This window comes from Apis mellifera, linkage group LG6 (genome assembly GCF_003254395.2).
Source record: "Apis mellifera strain DH4 linkage group LG6, Amel_HAv3.1, whole genome shotgun sequence".
Taxonomy (NCBI): Eukaryota; Metazoa; Arthropoda; class Insecta; order Hymenoptera; family Apidae; genus Apis; species Apis mellifera.
In genome coordinates this window covers 16,732,436-16,748,667 of record NC_037643.1, presented here as the reverse complement: position 1 = coordinate 16,748,667, position 16,232 = coordinate 16,732,436, and the positions used below count along the sequence as shown (strand labels likewise).

At 27.2% G+C, this 16,232-nt stretch overlaps 2 protein-coding genes and 1 long non-coding RNA gene across 3 annotated transcripts; 2 read left to right on the top strand and 1 right to left on the bottom strand.

Annotated features, from left to right (window-relative positions):
* The first annotated feature begins 1,218 nt into the window (after nt 1-1,218).
* LOC725480 (innexin inx1) lies at nt 1,219-10,013 on the top strand. Its single transcript, XM_001121323.5, has 4 exons — nt 1,219-2,620; nt 3,757-3,864; nt 5,244-5,399; nt 7,819-10,013. Exons 1-4 carry the CDS (start codon nt 2,372-2,374, stop codon nt 8,389-8,391), a joined length of 1,086 nt encoding a protein of 361 aa, XP_001121323.1. The 5' UTR covers nt 1,219-2,371; the 3' UTR covers nt 8,392-10,013.
* On the bottom strand, nt 9,105-13,480 carry LOC113218823. Its single transcript, XR_003304794.1, has 2 exons — nt 13,204-13,480; nt 9,105-11,417 (listed from the first exon to the last, which is right to left on the bottom strand). It is a non-coding gene; the product is annotated as an uncharacterized LOC113218823 (long non-coding RNA).
* Nucleotides 11,412-15,099, top strand: LOC725513 (innexin shaking-B). The gene is made up of 4 exons (XM_006570886.3): nt 11,412-12,045; nt 12,828-12,958; nt 14,249-14,471; nt 14,833-15,099. The coding sequence occupies exons 1-4, from the start codon at nt 11,830-11,832 to the stop codon at nt 14,851-14,853; spliced, it is 591 nt and encodes a 196-aa protein (XP_006570949.1). The 5' UTR covers nt 11,412-11,829; the 3' UTR covers nt 14,854-15,099.
* The last annotated feature ends 1,133 nt before the right edge of the window (nt 15,100-16,232 follow it).

Here is a 16,232-nt window from a genome sequence, read left to right as displayed (position 1 = left end):
ATTATATATCAACTTTTATTCTTTAATTAAATATAATAATCAAATTTTTTTATTTATTTTAATTTTTTAATTCTATTGTCTTACTTTTCATTTAGAAAGTAGTAGAATCTATTATCAGTTACAATTTGCAAATATCATCTAATTATACTAATAGTGTTAACATAAGTAGTAGAAATTTGTTATGTTTTAGTTATCTATAATATATTAAAAATAAAAAAAATAATAAAAATTATTTATTCAGAATTTCGACGTGCAGTTATCTTTTTTATTTAATTTACAAATATTAAATATAATATAAGATTAAACATGTTTTATTTTATGATATTTCGAGATTTGTTTACATTTTAAATCAAAGAAATAAGAATGGAAGAAATGAAAACATATTTATTGGAAATACAAAACTCTTTATAACTTTCTTCTTTCTTTAATATATATATATATATATATATATTCATTAATTTTATATATAAAATAATTCTAAACACGATGTTATCATTCAGAATACAAATTTTGTTCGTATAAATCCTACATATGATCCTTCTGTCGACCTCAGTGTTCAATTGAATTTAACGATCGAATTAAACCGATTTACTTTCATTATGATATTCGAGGCGAAGAAGAGACCGGCCAGAACAGAAAAGAAAGAGAAACATGCAAGCAAATAACGGTAATGGGAGCCTCAAGTTTTAAATCACCATAAATTTTGAAATAGAATATTATCGAAAGAAAGAAAAATTAAAAATTTTTATAATTATATAAGTTATAAATATATGAAATTTTTTTTACTGTAATTCATATTTTTTAAATATTAGATAGAAATATCTTGTTACATGCTATTTTCGTATGCTCGAAATTCGAAATAGTCTTTGCTATCTATTTTCATAATAAATAAAATTAAACAGGAAAAAAAGAATTAAAAAATAAAAATAAAATATGTGATAATCTTTTTTATAAGTTCCTTTTTTTATATTTCTTAATTTTTATATATATATATATACATTCTAAGCATACAAAATAAATTATTAAAAAATAGAAAGAATCGAACGTACAACAGTAGCCCTCATCGTTGAACGCAGGAGCATGCACTATGGAAACAGGGTATACAATATATTGTGGTATATAAAGGGGGGAGTTTGAAGCAGCCGTCGGTCCCCCACCGTTTCGATCCCCACCTCCTGGGCCCTCTCCTACTCGTTTCTACTCCGGCAGTCCCCCTAGCAGATCGAAAGAGTTTCCCTCTCGCCCCTCTGCTGAACAACAAGCCACTGACTTCTCGTCAGTCGACGTTGAAGACTGCTACGTACATACGTGTATATGCTCGACACAATTCGGTGTTGGCTACTCGCAACCCGTTCATCGCACGATCTATCTGCACGATATATTGAGAGAAAAAGTTCTGCGGGAGGAAGAGGAGAGAGAGAGAGAGAAAGAGAAGGAGAAAGAGGGGGTTCGTGGCACGCCGAGAGAGTTCAAGGTGTTGCACAACTTTGCGTCAGGCTGTGTGTTTCTCTCTCGAGAAATCCTCGACTGACGGAAAAAACAGGATTGATAGTGAGTGTCGTAGCGTCTTTGACACGAAGCGAAAAAATCAATCGTTTTGGTGGCGTGACATAGCGCGATTATACGGAGAGATCGAGAAAACTAGACGAAACGAGCGCGCGTCTCGATTACATGTAGCTCTACCTAACAACAAGGAACCACAGAGATCACGTGGAAAAAGACATACGATCGATCCAGAAAACACTGTTTGCCTCCAGTAGCACGCACGGTTATTTGTTTACCACGACTCACCTGAACGTTTTCTGAACGTGTTCAACGCCTTCGAACCGATTGATGGGCGGCAAAAAATGTTGACAGGACACGTTTGTTTCGTTAACGCATTCCAGAATTAAATTCTTGCCAGAAGATAACCGTGTGCGTGTGTAAAGTCTAAAGTGGCCGTTCGCAATCTCGTTCAACGTGGTTCGGTGACCGATCGCGTGTGCGCGCGCGCGCACTCTCTTCGGTCCGAAGAAAGAACAAGAAGCAGTGGTGGAGTAGGGCAGAAGAAAAGGAAGAAGGACGCCAAAGGAGAAGGAGAACCGGGAGAAAAGGAAAAGAGGGAGGCACGCCGCGTGGACACAACCGTACGATCGTGTGTCTGTTTCGTTTCGTTTTACCGCTTTTCGAGCGTGGTAGATGAAGACTCGGGAAAGTTTCAGTTAATATCCGATTTTTCCGATTCCGTGTTTCTCTTGTTTTTTTTCTCTTTTGTTTTTTTTTTTCGTTCGTGAACGATTTTACCACGTGGGAATAATATCGTGCGAAGGAGAAGAAAACATACGAGGATTGTAAACAACCTAAAGCGTCGTTTGATTGAAAGAAAACAATCATGTATAAACTACTAGGAGGTCTTGGACAATACTTGAAATGGCAGGAAATCACAACAGATTCTATGGTGTTTCGGTTACACAACCACTTTACAACGGTGCTGCTTTTCACGTGTTCGATGGTAATCACGGCCACCCAATACGTAGGCAATCCGATCTCCTGCATCGTTCAGGGTTTACCCACGCACCCTATCAACACTTATTGCTGGATAACTTCTACATTTACTATGCCGGACGCATTTAATCGGCAGGTGGGTAATCTGGTTTAACGACTACATTCCTAATTTTCTAACTTAGATTCATATTTAATCATAACACCACAGAAACCACTTATTTCTAACCTTCGAAACCTTGACGGGTTTAGTGTAGGGTTACGAATCGTTGATAACTATAGAAAAATGTTGTACCGACTGGTTTTCGATATAATAAAATTATAGAATAGATTTTATTTTTATATAACTGAAATAAAATATAATTTAAAAAACTGTAAAATAATATATATATTATAAAAATTAATAAAAATTATTTTAATGTAATAATATATAATAATATTAAATATGTATTTGTAATGTTTGACGTATAATATAATTTTATATTTTTTTTACATATTTATATTATGTAGATTATTTAATTTGCAGTTTATTAATTAAAATTATTTATTACTATTATTAATTAATTATTTAAATAATCATTGTTCATAAATAATTTAGATTTTATTTTGTTATAATTAGAAGCAAAAATATACTTATTAATAATTTTTTATAAAATAATAATGGACTTTGAAAAAAAATTTCTTGGATATTCAAAAATTTTGCTTGATAATGTTAATAGTATTGTTTGAAATGTTATTTTAATGTATTATTTTAATGTATTAGAAATAAAAAAAAAATATAACATATCGAAAAATTTTGGAATTTATATTAAGGTTATCTAATAACCTCATTATTTTTTAGCAACTCATTATTTTTTATAACTTTATATGTAATTATTCATTTTATACGAAAATTTAAATCTATGTAGTTTTAATATTATATATTTTAATTAAATTTTAAAATGTCTAGAAAAAAAACAATATATATATATATATATATATATATATATATATTTTATTACAAAATTAATTTTTTTCATTCAGTAAATATTATATATTGTAAATTTATATTTAATATATATGTTTAATTTTCTTTACTTTTACCAAATATCAAATAAATTCTTCCAAATTAATTTTTTTAAAATAAAATTTTTTATCTTTTTATTTCACTTCTCTTTTGATTTCCTATAAAGACTATAGAAAATGCATATATAGTGAAAATATAAAATTAATCAATACACTTGCATTCTTTCGTTATTATTCTATTGTTAACAGAGCATTTATTTCTTTCATTAGGTTGGTCTAGAGGTGGCGCATCCAGGAGTAGCGAACGACTTCGGCGATGTAGATGCGAGGAAATATTATACTTATTACCAATGGGTGTGCTTTGTGTTATTCTTCCAGGTAAAGGCTCGTTTATCAGTAATCTACCACGCGACAGATAAAACACAGACAGCTGCACGCGCCTTCTCGGTTTAGGTTTTTCTTTACTGTTCTCATCTTTCTCGTATTGGATATCTGAAACTGACTCGCGGACGTAAATGCATGAGCGTAAAAAATTGACTTGTTAAAATTTTATCGCTACTCTCTACTGATGATAATCTATTTTTTTTTGCAGTGCTATCACTTTTTGTCTTTACCTGTCTTGGGAACTGCTTTGACAGTAGTTTCGCTCTATTTGACGCTTTTATCGGTAGAGTCGAAAGACTAGATTAAGTTAAGAAGAATCATCAGCAAGTTTGCATGCGTATGTGTAATATAAAAAATAGAAGAACATAAAGAATAGAATTAAAACGATTCTACACATGATTACATTAGTAATTGTTAAAAATTATCACTTGAAAAAATTTTGAAATAATATATATATATGTATGTATGTATTTTATATCATACTTGATTTAAAACTTTTAATTTGATTTTTTTTTAATTAAGCTTTGTAAACGGAGATTGCAGATAGAAGGTTTTAGATAAACATAAATAGATGTGAAATTTAATTCTTCAGATTGAAGATATCTTAATTATACGTTTAAATCATAATAAAACAATAAATGATAACAAACAATGACTGTATTCATGAATTAATGATTCAAGATTATTGATTTATTAATATTTGTTTAATAGAAAATCGATATAAAGATTATATATAATCATTATAGAATTGTTATGGAATTAAAATAATATTACGTAATATTTATTTGTAATAGGTTTTAAAAAATTGAAAAAATTATTTTGAATACAATATAAAATATTTAAATTTAACTAAATTTTTATTATTGCAAATTTTATAGATTTTATAATTTTTTTTTATAATATCTCTCAATAATATACTGGCATTATTGATTTCTATTTATCTGAATATGAATTCATATTACTTAAATGAGAAATGATAGGTAATGAAGAGAATCAGAATACCCTTATATGCGCTCCAGTTACATGTAAGAACTGTTTGTCTCATGACTCCGTTCAGATAAAAGAAGTTCCATTGTAAATGTATATGTTTTTTACGTAACCATTGGAATTTCTTTCACTGATAAATGTAATACGAGATCCGAGTATATCGCGAACACATCAATATTATATATTGGCCGCTTTATGCAAACTGCATAGCTTATACATGGATTATACGTTATATAGTTGGTGTTTTTTCACAAATATTTTATGAAACGATTGTTAAATTTAGAAAATGTTTTTTTCTTCATGATATGATAATGAATATATATTTCCACGTTTAAAAAAAAAATATTTTCATTTAATTCAACGAAACATTTATAACTTTTCAACAGGCGGTACTATGCTACGTTCCACAATGGTTGTGGAATATGTGGGAGGGCGGTTTGATCAACGCACTGGTTATGGGTATGAATCACGGTCTCGATCACGAAGATAATATTCAAAAAAAGAAATCTACGCTTATGGTTTATTTAATGCAATATAGAAAGGTAAATTTATTTATATATTTATATAAGATAATTGAGTAGAAAAAATTATATTCCTTAAGAATATCAGAAATACTTTATAATTAATCTTTACTTTTTTAAAATATATTTTTCATTAATTACATGATATTGGAAAATTAAATACAATTCTTTGAGAAAAGATTGTAAAATTTTTTAATTTCTATAAAATTAAGAAAATAAAGATAATAATTCAGGATAATATAGAAAGGTAAATTTATTTATATATTTATATAAGATAGTTGAGTAGAAAAAATTATATTCCTTAAGAATATCAGAAATATTTTATAATTAATCTTTACTTTTTTAAAATACATTTTTCATTAATTACATGATATTGGAAAATTAAATACAATTCTTTGAAAAAAGATTTTAATTTCTATAAAATTAAGAAAATAAAGATAATAATTCAGGATAATATAGAAAGGTAAATTTATTTATATATTTATATAAGATAGTTGAGTAGAAAAAATTATATTCCTTAAGAATATCAGAAATACTTTATAATTAATCTTTACTTTTTTAAAATACATTTTTCATTAATTACATGATATTGGAAAATTAAATACAATTCTTTGAGAAAAGATTGTAAAATTTTTTAATTTCTATAAAATTAAGAAAATAAAGATAATAATTCAGGATAATATAGAAAGGTAAATTTATTTATATATTTATATAAGATAGTTGAGTAGAAAAAATTATATTCCTTAAGAATATCAGAAATACTTTATAATTAATCTTTACTTTTTTAAAATACATTTTTCATTAATTACATGATATTGGAAAATTAAATACAATTCTTTGAGAAAAGATTGTAAAATTTTTTAATTTCTATAAAATTAAGAAAATAAAGATAATAATTCAGGATAATATAGAAAGGTAAATTTATTTATATATTTATATAAGATAGTTGAGTAGAAAAAATTATATTCCTTAAGAATATCAGAAATACTTTACAATTAATCTTTACTTTTTTAAAATACATTTTTCATTAATTACATGATATTGGAAAATTAAATACAATTCTTTGAGAAAAGATTGTAAAATTTTTTAATTTCTATAAAATTAAGAAAATAAAGATAATAATTCAGGATAATATAGAAAGGTAAATTTATTTATATATTTATATAAGATAGTTGAGTAGAAAAAATTATATTCCTTAAGAATATCAGAAATACTTTATAATTAATCTTTACTTTTTTAAAATACATTTTTCATTAATTACATGATATTGGAAAATTAAATACAATTCTTTGAGAAAAGATTGTAAAATTTTTTAATTTCTATAAAATTAAGAAAATAAAGATAATAATTCAGGATAATATAGAAAGGTAAATTTATTTATATATTTATATAAGATAGTTGAGTAGAAAAAATTATATTCCTTAAGAATATCAGAAATACTTTACAATTAATCTTTACTTTTTTAAAATATATTTTTCATTAATTACATGATATTGGAAAATTAAATACAATTCTTTGAGAAAAGATTGTAAAATTTTTTAATTTCTATAAAATTAAGAAAATAAAGATAATAATTCAGGATAATATAGAAAGGTAAATTTATTTATATATTTATATAAGATAGTTGAGTAGAAAAAATTATATTCCTTAAGAATATCAGAAATACTTTATAATTAATCTTTACTTTTTTAAAATACATTTTTCATTAATTACATGATATTGGAAAATTAAATACAATTCTTTGAGAAAAGATTGTAAAATTTTTTAATTTCTATAAAATTAAGAAAATAAAGATAATAATTCAGGATAATATAGAAAGGTAAATTTATTTATATATTTATATAAGATAGTTGAGTAGAAAAAATTATATTCCTTAAGAATATCAGAAATACTTTACAATTAATCTTTACTTTTTTAAAATATATTTTTCATTAATTACATGATATTGGAAAATTAAATACAATTCTTTGAGAAAAGATTGTAAAATTTTTTAATTTCTATAAAATTAAGAAAATAAAGATAATAATTCAGGATAATATAGAAAGGTAAATTTATTTATATATTTATATAAGATAGTTGAGTAGAAAAAATTATATTTCTTAAGAATATCAGAAATACTTTATAATTAATCTTTACTTTTTTAAAATACATTTTTCATTAATTATATGATATTGGAAAATTAAATACAATTCTTTGAAAAAAGATTTTAATTTCTATAAAATTAAGAAAATAAAGATAATAATTCAGGATCAATTATTATTTTTAAGTCAATTTTTTTAACAAATTTTCAACCATGATACTTGAAAATTATATCTTGGGAGAAAGAACATAAGGGGGTTGGCAAAGAAGAGAAGGAAGGCTGAGACGATTTGGTTAAATCCAATTTGCCTTCATTGAGTCCAATTTATGCCAATTCACCGATTGCTTGTTCTTCTTTCAGACGCACAACACGTATGTGTACCGGTATTTCGCCTGCGAGGCCCTCTGCCTCGTCAATATTTTCCTTCAACTGTACCTGATGAATCGGTTCTTCGACGGCGAATTCCTCAGCTACGGATTGCGAGTTCTACAATTATCCGACGTGCCGCAGGAGGAACGCGTGGATCCTATGGTCTATGTTTTTCCACGCGTCACCAAATGCATTTTCCACAAGTATGGTGCATCGGGAACCATACAGAAGCACGACTCCCTGTGCATCCTGCCTTTGAACATCGTGAACGAGAAAACGTACATTTTCATCTGGTTCTGGTACACCATCCTGTCGATATTGTTGATCGGCTTGATGGTCTACAGAGCCGCCATAATCTTCGCCCCAGCCGTCAGGCCAAGATTGCTCCATCTGTCGTCACGACTTCTCTCCATAGAAACCTGCAACAGTATCAGCAAGAAGATTGACCTTGGAGATTGGTGGCTTCTCTACATTCTCTCCTCTAACATGGACTCGTTGATCTACAGGGATTTCTTGCAAGAGCTTACTAAAAAAATGAGCGATTCACATTCAGTCGTTGCCTAGGCTATATTTTCCTACACTTTGTCAATTAAAATTAAAAGACATAGGGATAGAAAGGTATCAGAGAATTGTAACTGGACTGATTCGTTGATTGATCAATAGGAGGCAGATTATATATATATATATATATATATATATATATATATGTATATTCTGCTGGGAAATTATTTTTCTCTAGAGAAAATTAAAAATCGTTAAAAGAAAATATATATGTAGACCTGAGCGCATTTATGTATAAAATGAAGCGAGAATTCTCTCTAAAGATATTTTCCTAAACTAGCGCTTAAAGGAAGGAACAATTGCTATATACGACTGATTGTAGAAAATGCGATGAAGACATTCCTAATGCCGCATTAAAGTGACCACTTTAGGATCTCTGTGTGTGTGTGTGCTTCTTGTGCGTGCGTATTGTATGTGTGTGCGTATGTATACGTGGAGGATATGGATAGCTGCGTGTTATGTATAACTCACGCGTGTATCATCATTGTTTTTCAACGATTAGGTCTCCCTAGAGAGAATCGTTTCTCTATCTTTTCATTTAGTGTTCGTTCCCCAAAGCAAACAAAGCTATTTTATTTCTTCGAGTATTGCTCAAAGCAAATCGTTTCCAGTAGGATTAGAAAAATTTCTTGATCTGGTGAGGATTCTTATTACGTGCAAGGATAATGTATTTGTACTGTGCAACGTCTTTTTTTGCTATGAGATCATCATACTGGTTTTTTTTTTCTTACTCGATCTCCGTGATTATGACATATATAATACACGTGTGTATTGTGTGTCTTACGAAAGACGATATTATGATACATTCCTGTATAGTGTATACAAATTAATTCAAATTTTTTTTTTCTTTAAAATAATGGAAAGATATATATATATATTTTTTTTTAGTATATATACCGAATTTTTAAACATATATTTTATGTTAAAATATACTTTAGGGATAATCCTTTCACGTGATCAAGTAATTACAATACCAATTTAAAATTATATGTAATAGGTTGAAGATGTAAGAATTTTGGTATGGTATAAAATGAATATTTTTACTCGGTGGATTTTCTACATATAGTTGTATTTTAATAGCGTTTAAAACAGTATCTTTTTAATTAATAAAAAGAATACTGAAAAATCTTTAAATAATTGTTATTATAAAGTTGTTATGATTAATTCTAATCCATTTTTCGTGGAAAAAGAAATGGAAAAAAGCGCATGTTGGAGTAAACATTCTATCTGTATTGATCTAGGCTCTATTTACCCATTTGTGTTCCATCGACAAGGAAACATTGTCGAAGAAGACTTCTGTTAAACTGTTTTTTTCCCCCAACGCTATATATATATACACTTTTCATTACGTTTCATTAATCAATATCTATGTCTACGACTTTATAAGCGTTAAACAATTTGTACCATATGCATGTATTTCCTATTGGAAAATAAGAACGAATTTTAAACAGAAGAAAGCCGAATTTTAACGGTACTATTTTTATTTTAGGCGGTTAATAAGCGATTAAATGAGAGAATTAAAGATTGACAAATATGAATAATAAGCGTTTTATACGACTTTACAATTTATACTTATCTACTTTCAGTGATATTGTATGAAATGAAATATTCGTATAATAAGCACACCTATTGTTGTTCATTCCATTCAACGTTTATTTAATCTTGGTTACAAGATTTTTTGTTTTAAATTTTTTCCTTGACAAAAACATGGAATATTTTTAACTACTTCTGTCTCCATTTTAATCTTATATTCAGTTTATTTGCTAGATAAGATATAGGCTGCCACGTACAATGCAATGCTTTTTTTTTTCTTCAAAGTTTCACAGAAACTTGACTATTAAATAAATAAATGTAAAAGACGTTGATAGATATATTGAAAAAAATATATATATACTATATAATTATGCATATAACGTTATATGCTTCTCTTTTAGTAGTATTATTATAGTAATATTTAAAAAAAATAAAAGTTTCCTACTATTTAAAAAGGGTATCTTTTTTTTATTTAAATTTCATGGAATATTATTATGTATGGAGAGTGAAATTAATGCATTCTTAAAAGAGAAAAAAAACATAGAAAGGAAAGAATGAGATGCATATATGCATACATATTCAGTAGTCATAAAAATCGATGGTACACCCGGTTTGAAAGAAAAATCGCTCGAAGACGTGACAACAACGTTGAGAATTTCGTTTCCAACGTGTTTCTAACGTATCGAGTTAGAGGGGACTAGAACAGTGATTCTCAACTTGTGCATCGTGATGCTCAAGAAATAACTTGGTAATAAAACTAAATGTAGCGATTGGATGACACATTTATTTTGATGTCAGATTTCTCTGAAATTTCCAGTGGAGATACGATGATGTGCAGATTATCGAGAAAAACGTGGGCGTGTTCTCGAGTTTCTCGAGTGATGGAAGTTTAATTCTTTTGATCCCTTTTGATCCCTTTTGATTCCAATTCGGAGAAGAAGATGTTTTCTGATCTTAAAACACAACGATTCTATAGAATATTCGAATATCTCGAGAGATCATAAGCAATATCGTGAAACGTTCCATTTTCTTCGAATAAAAAATAACCATAAGAAAAAAAGATGGCGGATATAATTTAAAATTGGCCTTTTCGAAGATTAAAATGTAAAAATCATTCACAAAAATGTTTAGGTTAAAATAAATAAATGTAAATTAGTTTAGGAAAAAAAGAAAATCAAATCGATTTAGAGAAATTTTTTTAATTTCAATACAAGTCGAAAGCTACTTAATGCCATCACTAGGTAAAGTAGCGAGTGATTCGTGTTGTCGCATGGGCGCCAAAGCAATTTTAAGGAAGCGGGGTTGATCGAAATAGTAACGAGCGAAAGACAGAGAGAGAGAGAGAGAGATACAAAAATAAAAAAAAAATATAAAAATAAAATTGACTCGAACTAAAAGAGATCAGAGAAAAAGTAACAGTTGTGGTGTTCATGTTTTGCCAACCAGTGGACGTTCTTCTGTTGTCTGCTTTCCATTTCCAAGTGTTTCTTCAAATTCTGGAAATAATTGAAAATATAAAATTCATTGCAGAAAACAAGATAAAATAATAAATTCAATTTTTTTCATAACTTAAGCAGAGTGATAAATAAAAACATATCGTGTATGCATATATTTTTTTAAAGTTGAAAATATGTATAATTTATAGTGATGTTAATGTCACTGGTTGGACAAATGAAAATAATCAGGAATACACGTTTTTTGAAATTTAAGTTGCGTTGTAATTCAAAGGAAGACGTTAGTGTATCAAACAAGTGACTAAGAACCATAATAAATTCATGTTTTTAACTTTAAACAAAATTTTATCAATGGAGATGTTAATATGTATAAATAAAAACAATCGTAAAAAATATTTTCTCAACATTTAAAATTAAACTTTAGTGATAATTATCAAATTATTGATCTTTATACATGAATTATAATTGTTCGAGTATGAAGTATGTATCTACAGTCAATTCATCTGCAAAAATTATCATAAATGAGGAAGTTATATTTTCGCCAAATAAAACTTTGGAAAATAGAGTTTTGGTTGGATACAATGATGTGATAATTGGAACTGTTAGAAGTAGAAATAAAAACGAAGCGAAAATGATAGATAAAGTCATGGCACTTTGTTATTCTTTGCATGTAAGTTTTTATTTGAAGTAATTTTAATAAGGCATATTAGATTTTAATAATAATATGATATTTCCTTTTTGAATAATTTAGTAATGAATAATTTATTATATAATTATTACTAAATATATATTTTTTAATATTATAAATTCTTAAATTCTTTCAAATATCATTAATGTAATAAATAAATTAATTAATATTTCTAATGAAACGTTTTATACATACATATTTATCGAATAAATATATATATTTAATGAAATAGATTTTTAAAAGCCACGAGATATTTTTGATCATGTGAGTATTCATGATATATGAATAATCGACTGCATATCTCATTAAAATACAATACTCAAAGCACAAGCGTTTCAATCCACTTAAGTGGATTGCTTTGTTCCATGCATTAATTGAAATATGAATTAAAATTAGTTGTAATGATTCGCTTATCTGTGAACTATGAGAAAATCTGTTTTTTAGAATGAAAATTAGGAACGCAATAAGCGAAATAAAATGCAATAGATCATGATAAGAAGGAATAATATGGTTTTTGCAAATCTATTTAAACATTAAATTTGAATGAAATTAATGAAGTGAATACAATATAAAAACTTGAGACTTATTAAAATTATTATCTTGAAATTATGATTTATTAAAAAAAGAAAAAAAAAATCCCTATTAACTTGTCCTAAATTTATATAAATATTTTATACATATATCTTATACAAAACAAATAATAAATTTATATTATATATATATAAACATTTTGCTAATAAAGAAATCTAATTAACATTTTACAGATGAATAAAACGAAAACCGATAGCATCACTATCAGATTACACTCCTTAACAACAATTCTAATACTGATGTTTTCAGCAATTATTAGTAGCAAACAAGTTGTAGGAAATCCAATAGAATGTGTTCATACCAGGTACGAATAAATTTACAAAAAATAAATAATCGATTTAGAATTTATTATTTTCAATTATTTTATACGACTAATCTTCTAATTTAATCTAAATACATATTTGAATAATTGTATCATATAATACATCAAAAAATATAAGATTTCATTCCAAAATATCTATAATTTAATACGATATTTTATTTTTATCACTAAACGACTATTTATGCTTCACTGATTTCGTTCATTTGTATAAACTTTCTTGTACTTACATGGATATTTTCGTTTGTTTTTTATTTTTATCGAATGCGACTGCACTCGCCATATACATACTTATATTAATCGATGGCAGGTGTCACTTCTATTTTTGTTTGTCTTCAAACGCCATCTTTTCTTCTTTTTAGTTTAAGATGCGCGTGCGTGATTTGTGGTCGTGTGTTTTTAAAATGTAAACAATCGTATTGCTTTTCGAGATAATATTTCATATTATCCATATTCAATTTTGAATATGTATATAATTTTGCAGTTTAATATGGCGAATATATTGCTTTTGGTAAGTCTAATTCATGTTTCAAATAAATTTTGCTCCTTCTGTGCTATTTCATAACCTTAAGCTTAATGACGATCCGATATTCCAGATGTTATATGTATATTTTTGTATTGCGTAAAATATTTCAAAATATATATTGCGAATATTGGCAATTTATATATAGAATCTAAAATTTACGTTTCATTGAAATAAGAAATCGATATTTTGTGTCATTCAGTTTGTAAAAAATTATTTTTCATCTGAATATTTTTATTGTCTTATCATTTGATTTATCTATTTTTATTTTTATGTCATAGTTTATCTGCTGATGTGTATATATGTGTATAGTTTTAAACAAGAAGTTGAAGTAGACTCTTGATGCATATGTTCCAAATGGATAAAATTAGATTGTCTATGATTGAGATTTGATTAATAGCAATATAATATTAAAATAGATGCAATTGATATTCAAATAAAACGTTATATAAATATTCGATTATGAATATTTCTAAAAATTAGATGATACATCCAATGTACGTAATCCTGGTTTCTGCGAAATTCTCTTATTATTTTTTTCTCATAAAATTATTTGAACATATATAACACATAAATTTCAAGTTTTTTTCGGGAATAAGCATATCATGCGCAAGTAAATCTATTATAAATAATTTCCAATGAATGTGGAATGTAATCGATAAATCAATTTATGTATAAATTTGCTATTTTTATTTTCGTTTTCTTTATTTTCTTTCTACTTGTTTTACATTCTATTTTATTTGTCTTTGCAGAGACATACCCGTTGAGGCTTTCAATTCATATTGCTGGATACACAGTACGTATTTTGTGACTAGAGCTATGCTGGGCACCAATGGCATAGACGTTGTGGCACCTGGAGTTGCGCCCTCTCATGGAAATCATCATTATGATCAAAAAGACGATATATCTTCCAATAAGGAAACAACGAAAAATGTAAAATATTACCAGTGGGTCGTCTTCGTCCTAATATTACAAGTAAGTCAAATATTTTTTATATCACATGTCAAATTTAAAAAAAAAATCTATTCATTAAAAATACATTAAACTTGATTTCCATTATATATATATATATTTCTCAAGAGAAGATTTAAAGTAGATGGACAATTGTTTCGAAAAACGCTAATCAAATATTTTATATAAATTCAAGATAATTAATCATTAATTATATTTGTATATATTATTAACGCAAATCTCAACAATCGTATAAAAAGCGATCCATCGTGTTACCAAATCTGTGTAATGCCAGATCAACACGTTTTCCTAATGAAACACGTGTTCCCGAGGAAAGCACACAAATAGAACTTGCCAGTACGGATATGATTGATTTGTGTTTAAGGAGTCGGAAAACGGGAAGTGAGCTGATTGACGTGTAGGTGTTTCCGACCGTTTCGGTTTGAGCACAATGCGAAATTGATTATTTTGTTTTTCACGATACACACTGCCTTTGAACCCCTTTTCTACGTTGGATCTGTGACAAGAACTCGAAAATGGAGAAATGTATACTTTGTTCAAGTATTGTTATTTTCTTTCTAACCTAAATGTTGTTTCAAATGTGTTTAATTCTTTCAGCTCTTTTTTCAAAATTAAATATCGTTAATTATTAAATATTACACATTTAATATTTTTTTCATCCTATAATTCGAGAAATATAAAATTGTGAAATTTAAGTTTGTATATTTTTCAATCTGTAAATATTTAAATATTTCTTCGTTCGAAATTTCTAAGTTTGATATATTACGACAAATTGCTTGGATAAATATCATTTATAACGTCTAGTTACTTCAAAGAAAAATCATCCTCGTTTATATGTAATAAAAAAAAATATTTATTTTTTTTTTAAAAATTAGAAATCTATTTTGATTATTCTTATCGAGTATAAATAATTGTTTGTATTATTTTTTTTAAACTAATATTTGAAGAAATGTATCGAGATATTTTAAGATATTTTACATTGCCGAGTATGTTGATCGAAATATTCTATATCGAAAAAGCCAGGTTGCAAGTGTTCGATCGTGGCCAATGTGTAAGCAACTGGCACGTGGACGGTTGCTGCCTACTAGACATTTTCTCATAGATCATTTGGCCACGTGGTCTCCGTCTAAATTAACCTTAAGAACGCGTTTCACGTCACATTATCGAGTATCGAAATTTCTTCTTATATTTTTCGTCGCTTCTTCCCTTTCGTAACCGTATTTATTACCGCGAATATAGCGGTATTATGGCGACATAAAATACTATTTAGAAAAATCTGATGATTATTTTCTCTGAAAATACACGGGAGCTGTGAAAATATTAAAATTGCAATACGATGGTTTAAACGTTTAAACGTCTCTCTCGAAGCATCTCTCTCATAACGATTTTTCATTACTTCTCACTTTTCATTTACTTTTCAAATTTTATATATTTTGCATTTAATCCGATATCACGTATATTCACATATTCCCTTTCGTGCATGTATTATACAAAAATTATTTTCATCTCAATCGTTTCAGCAAATGTTATTGCCCTTCACGAGTGGATTAGTATGTGCGTCCATGTTGACAAATAACACGAAAAGAAGAAATAAAAATGCATGTGAAAATAAGTGTTGTTTCTCTTCCAATTCTCCAAGTCTGATAAATCGGACTTTTCCCTTAATTATTAATATAAAATTACGTGCACACGTAACACGTTTATAAATCGTATCAAGCGTTAATAAAATATTTCGAAATCGAGTACTAACTGATCGAACGATAT

What these genes read in the sequence shown, in the direction of transcription:
- LOC725513 (XM_006570886.3), top strand. Translation starts at nt 11,830, where the DNA reads ATGAATTATAATTGTTCGAGTATGAAGTATGTATCTACAGTCAATTCA. An exon ending in CACTTTGTTATTCTTTGCAT is followed by an intron (nt 12,046 to 12,827) that starts GTAAGTTTTTAT and finishes AACATTTTACAG; the next exon opens with ATGAATAAAACGAAAACCGA. An exon ending in TCTTCGTCCTAATATTACAA is followed by an intron (nt 14,472 to 14,832) that starts GTAAGTCAAATA and finishes TTTGTGTTTAAG; the next exon opens with GAGTCGGAAAACGGGAAGTG.
- LOC725480 (XM_001121323.5), top strand. Translation starts at nt 2,372, where the DNA reads ATGTATAAACTACTAGGAGGTCTTGGACAATACTTGAAATGGCAGGAA. An exon ending in CGGACGCATTTAATCGGCAG is followed by an intron (nt 2,621 to 3,756) that starts GTGGGTAATCTG and finishes TTCTTTCATTAG; the next exon opens with GTTGGTCTAGAGGTGGCGCA. An exon ending in ATTTAATGCAATATAGAAAG is followed by an intron (nt 5,400 to 7,818) that starts GTAAATTTATTT and finishes TTCTTCTTTCAG; the next exon opens with ACGCACAACACGTATGTGTA.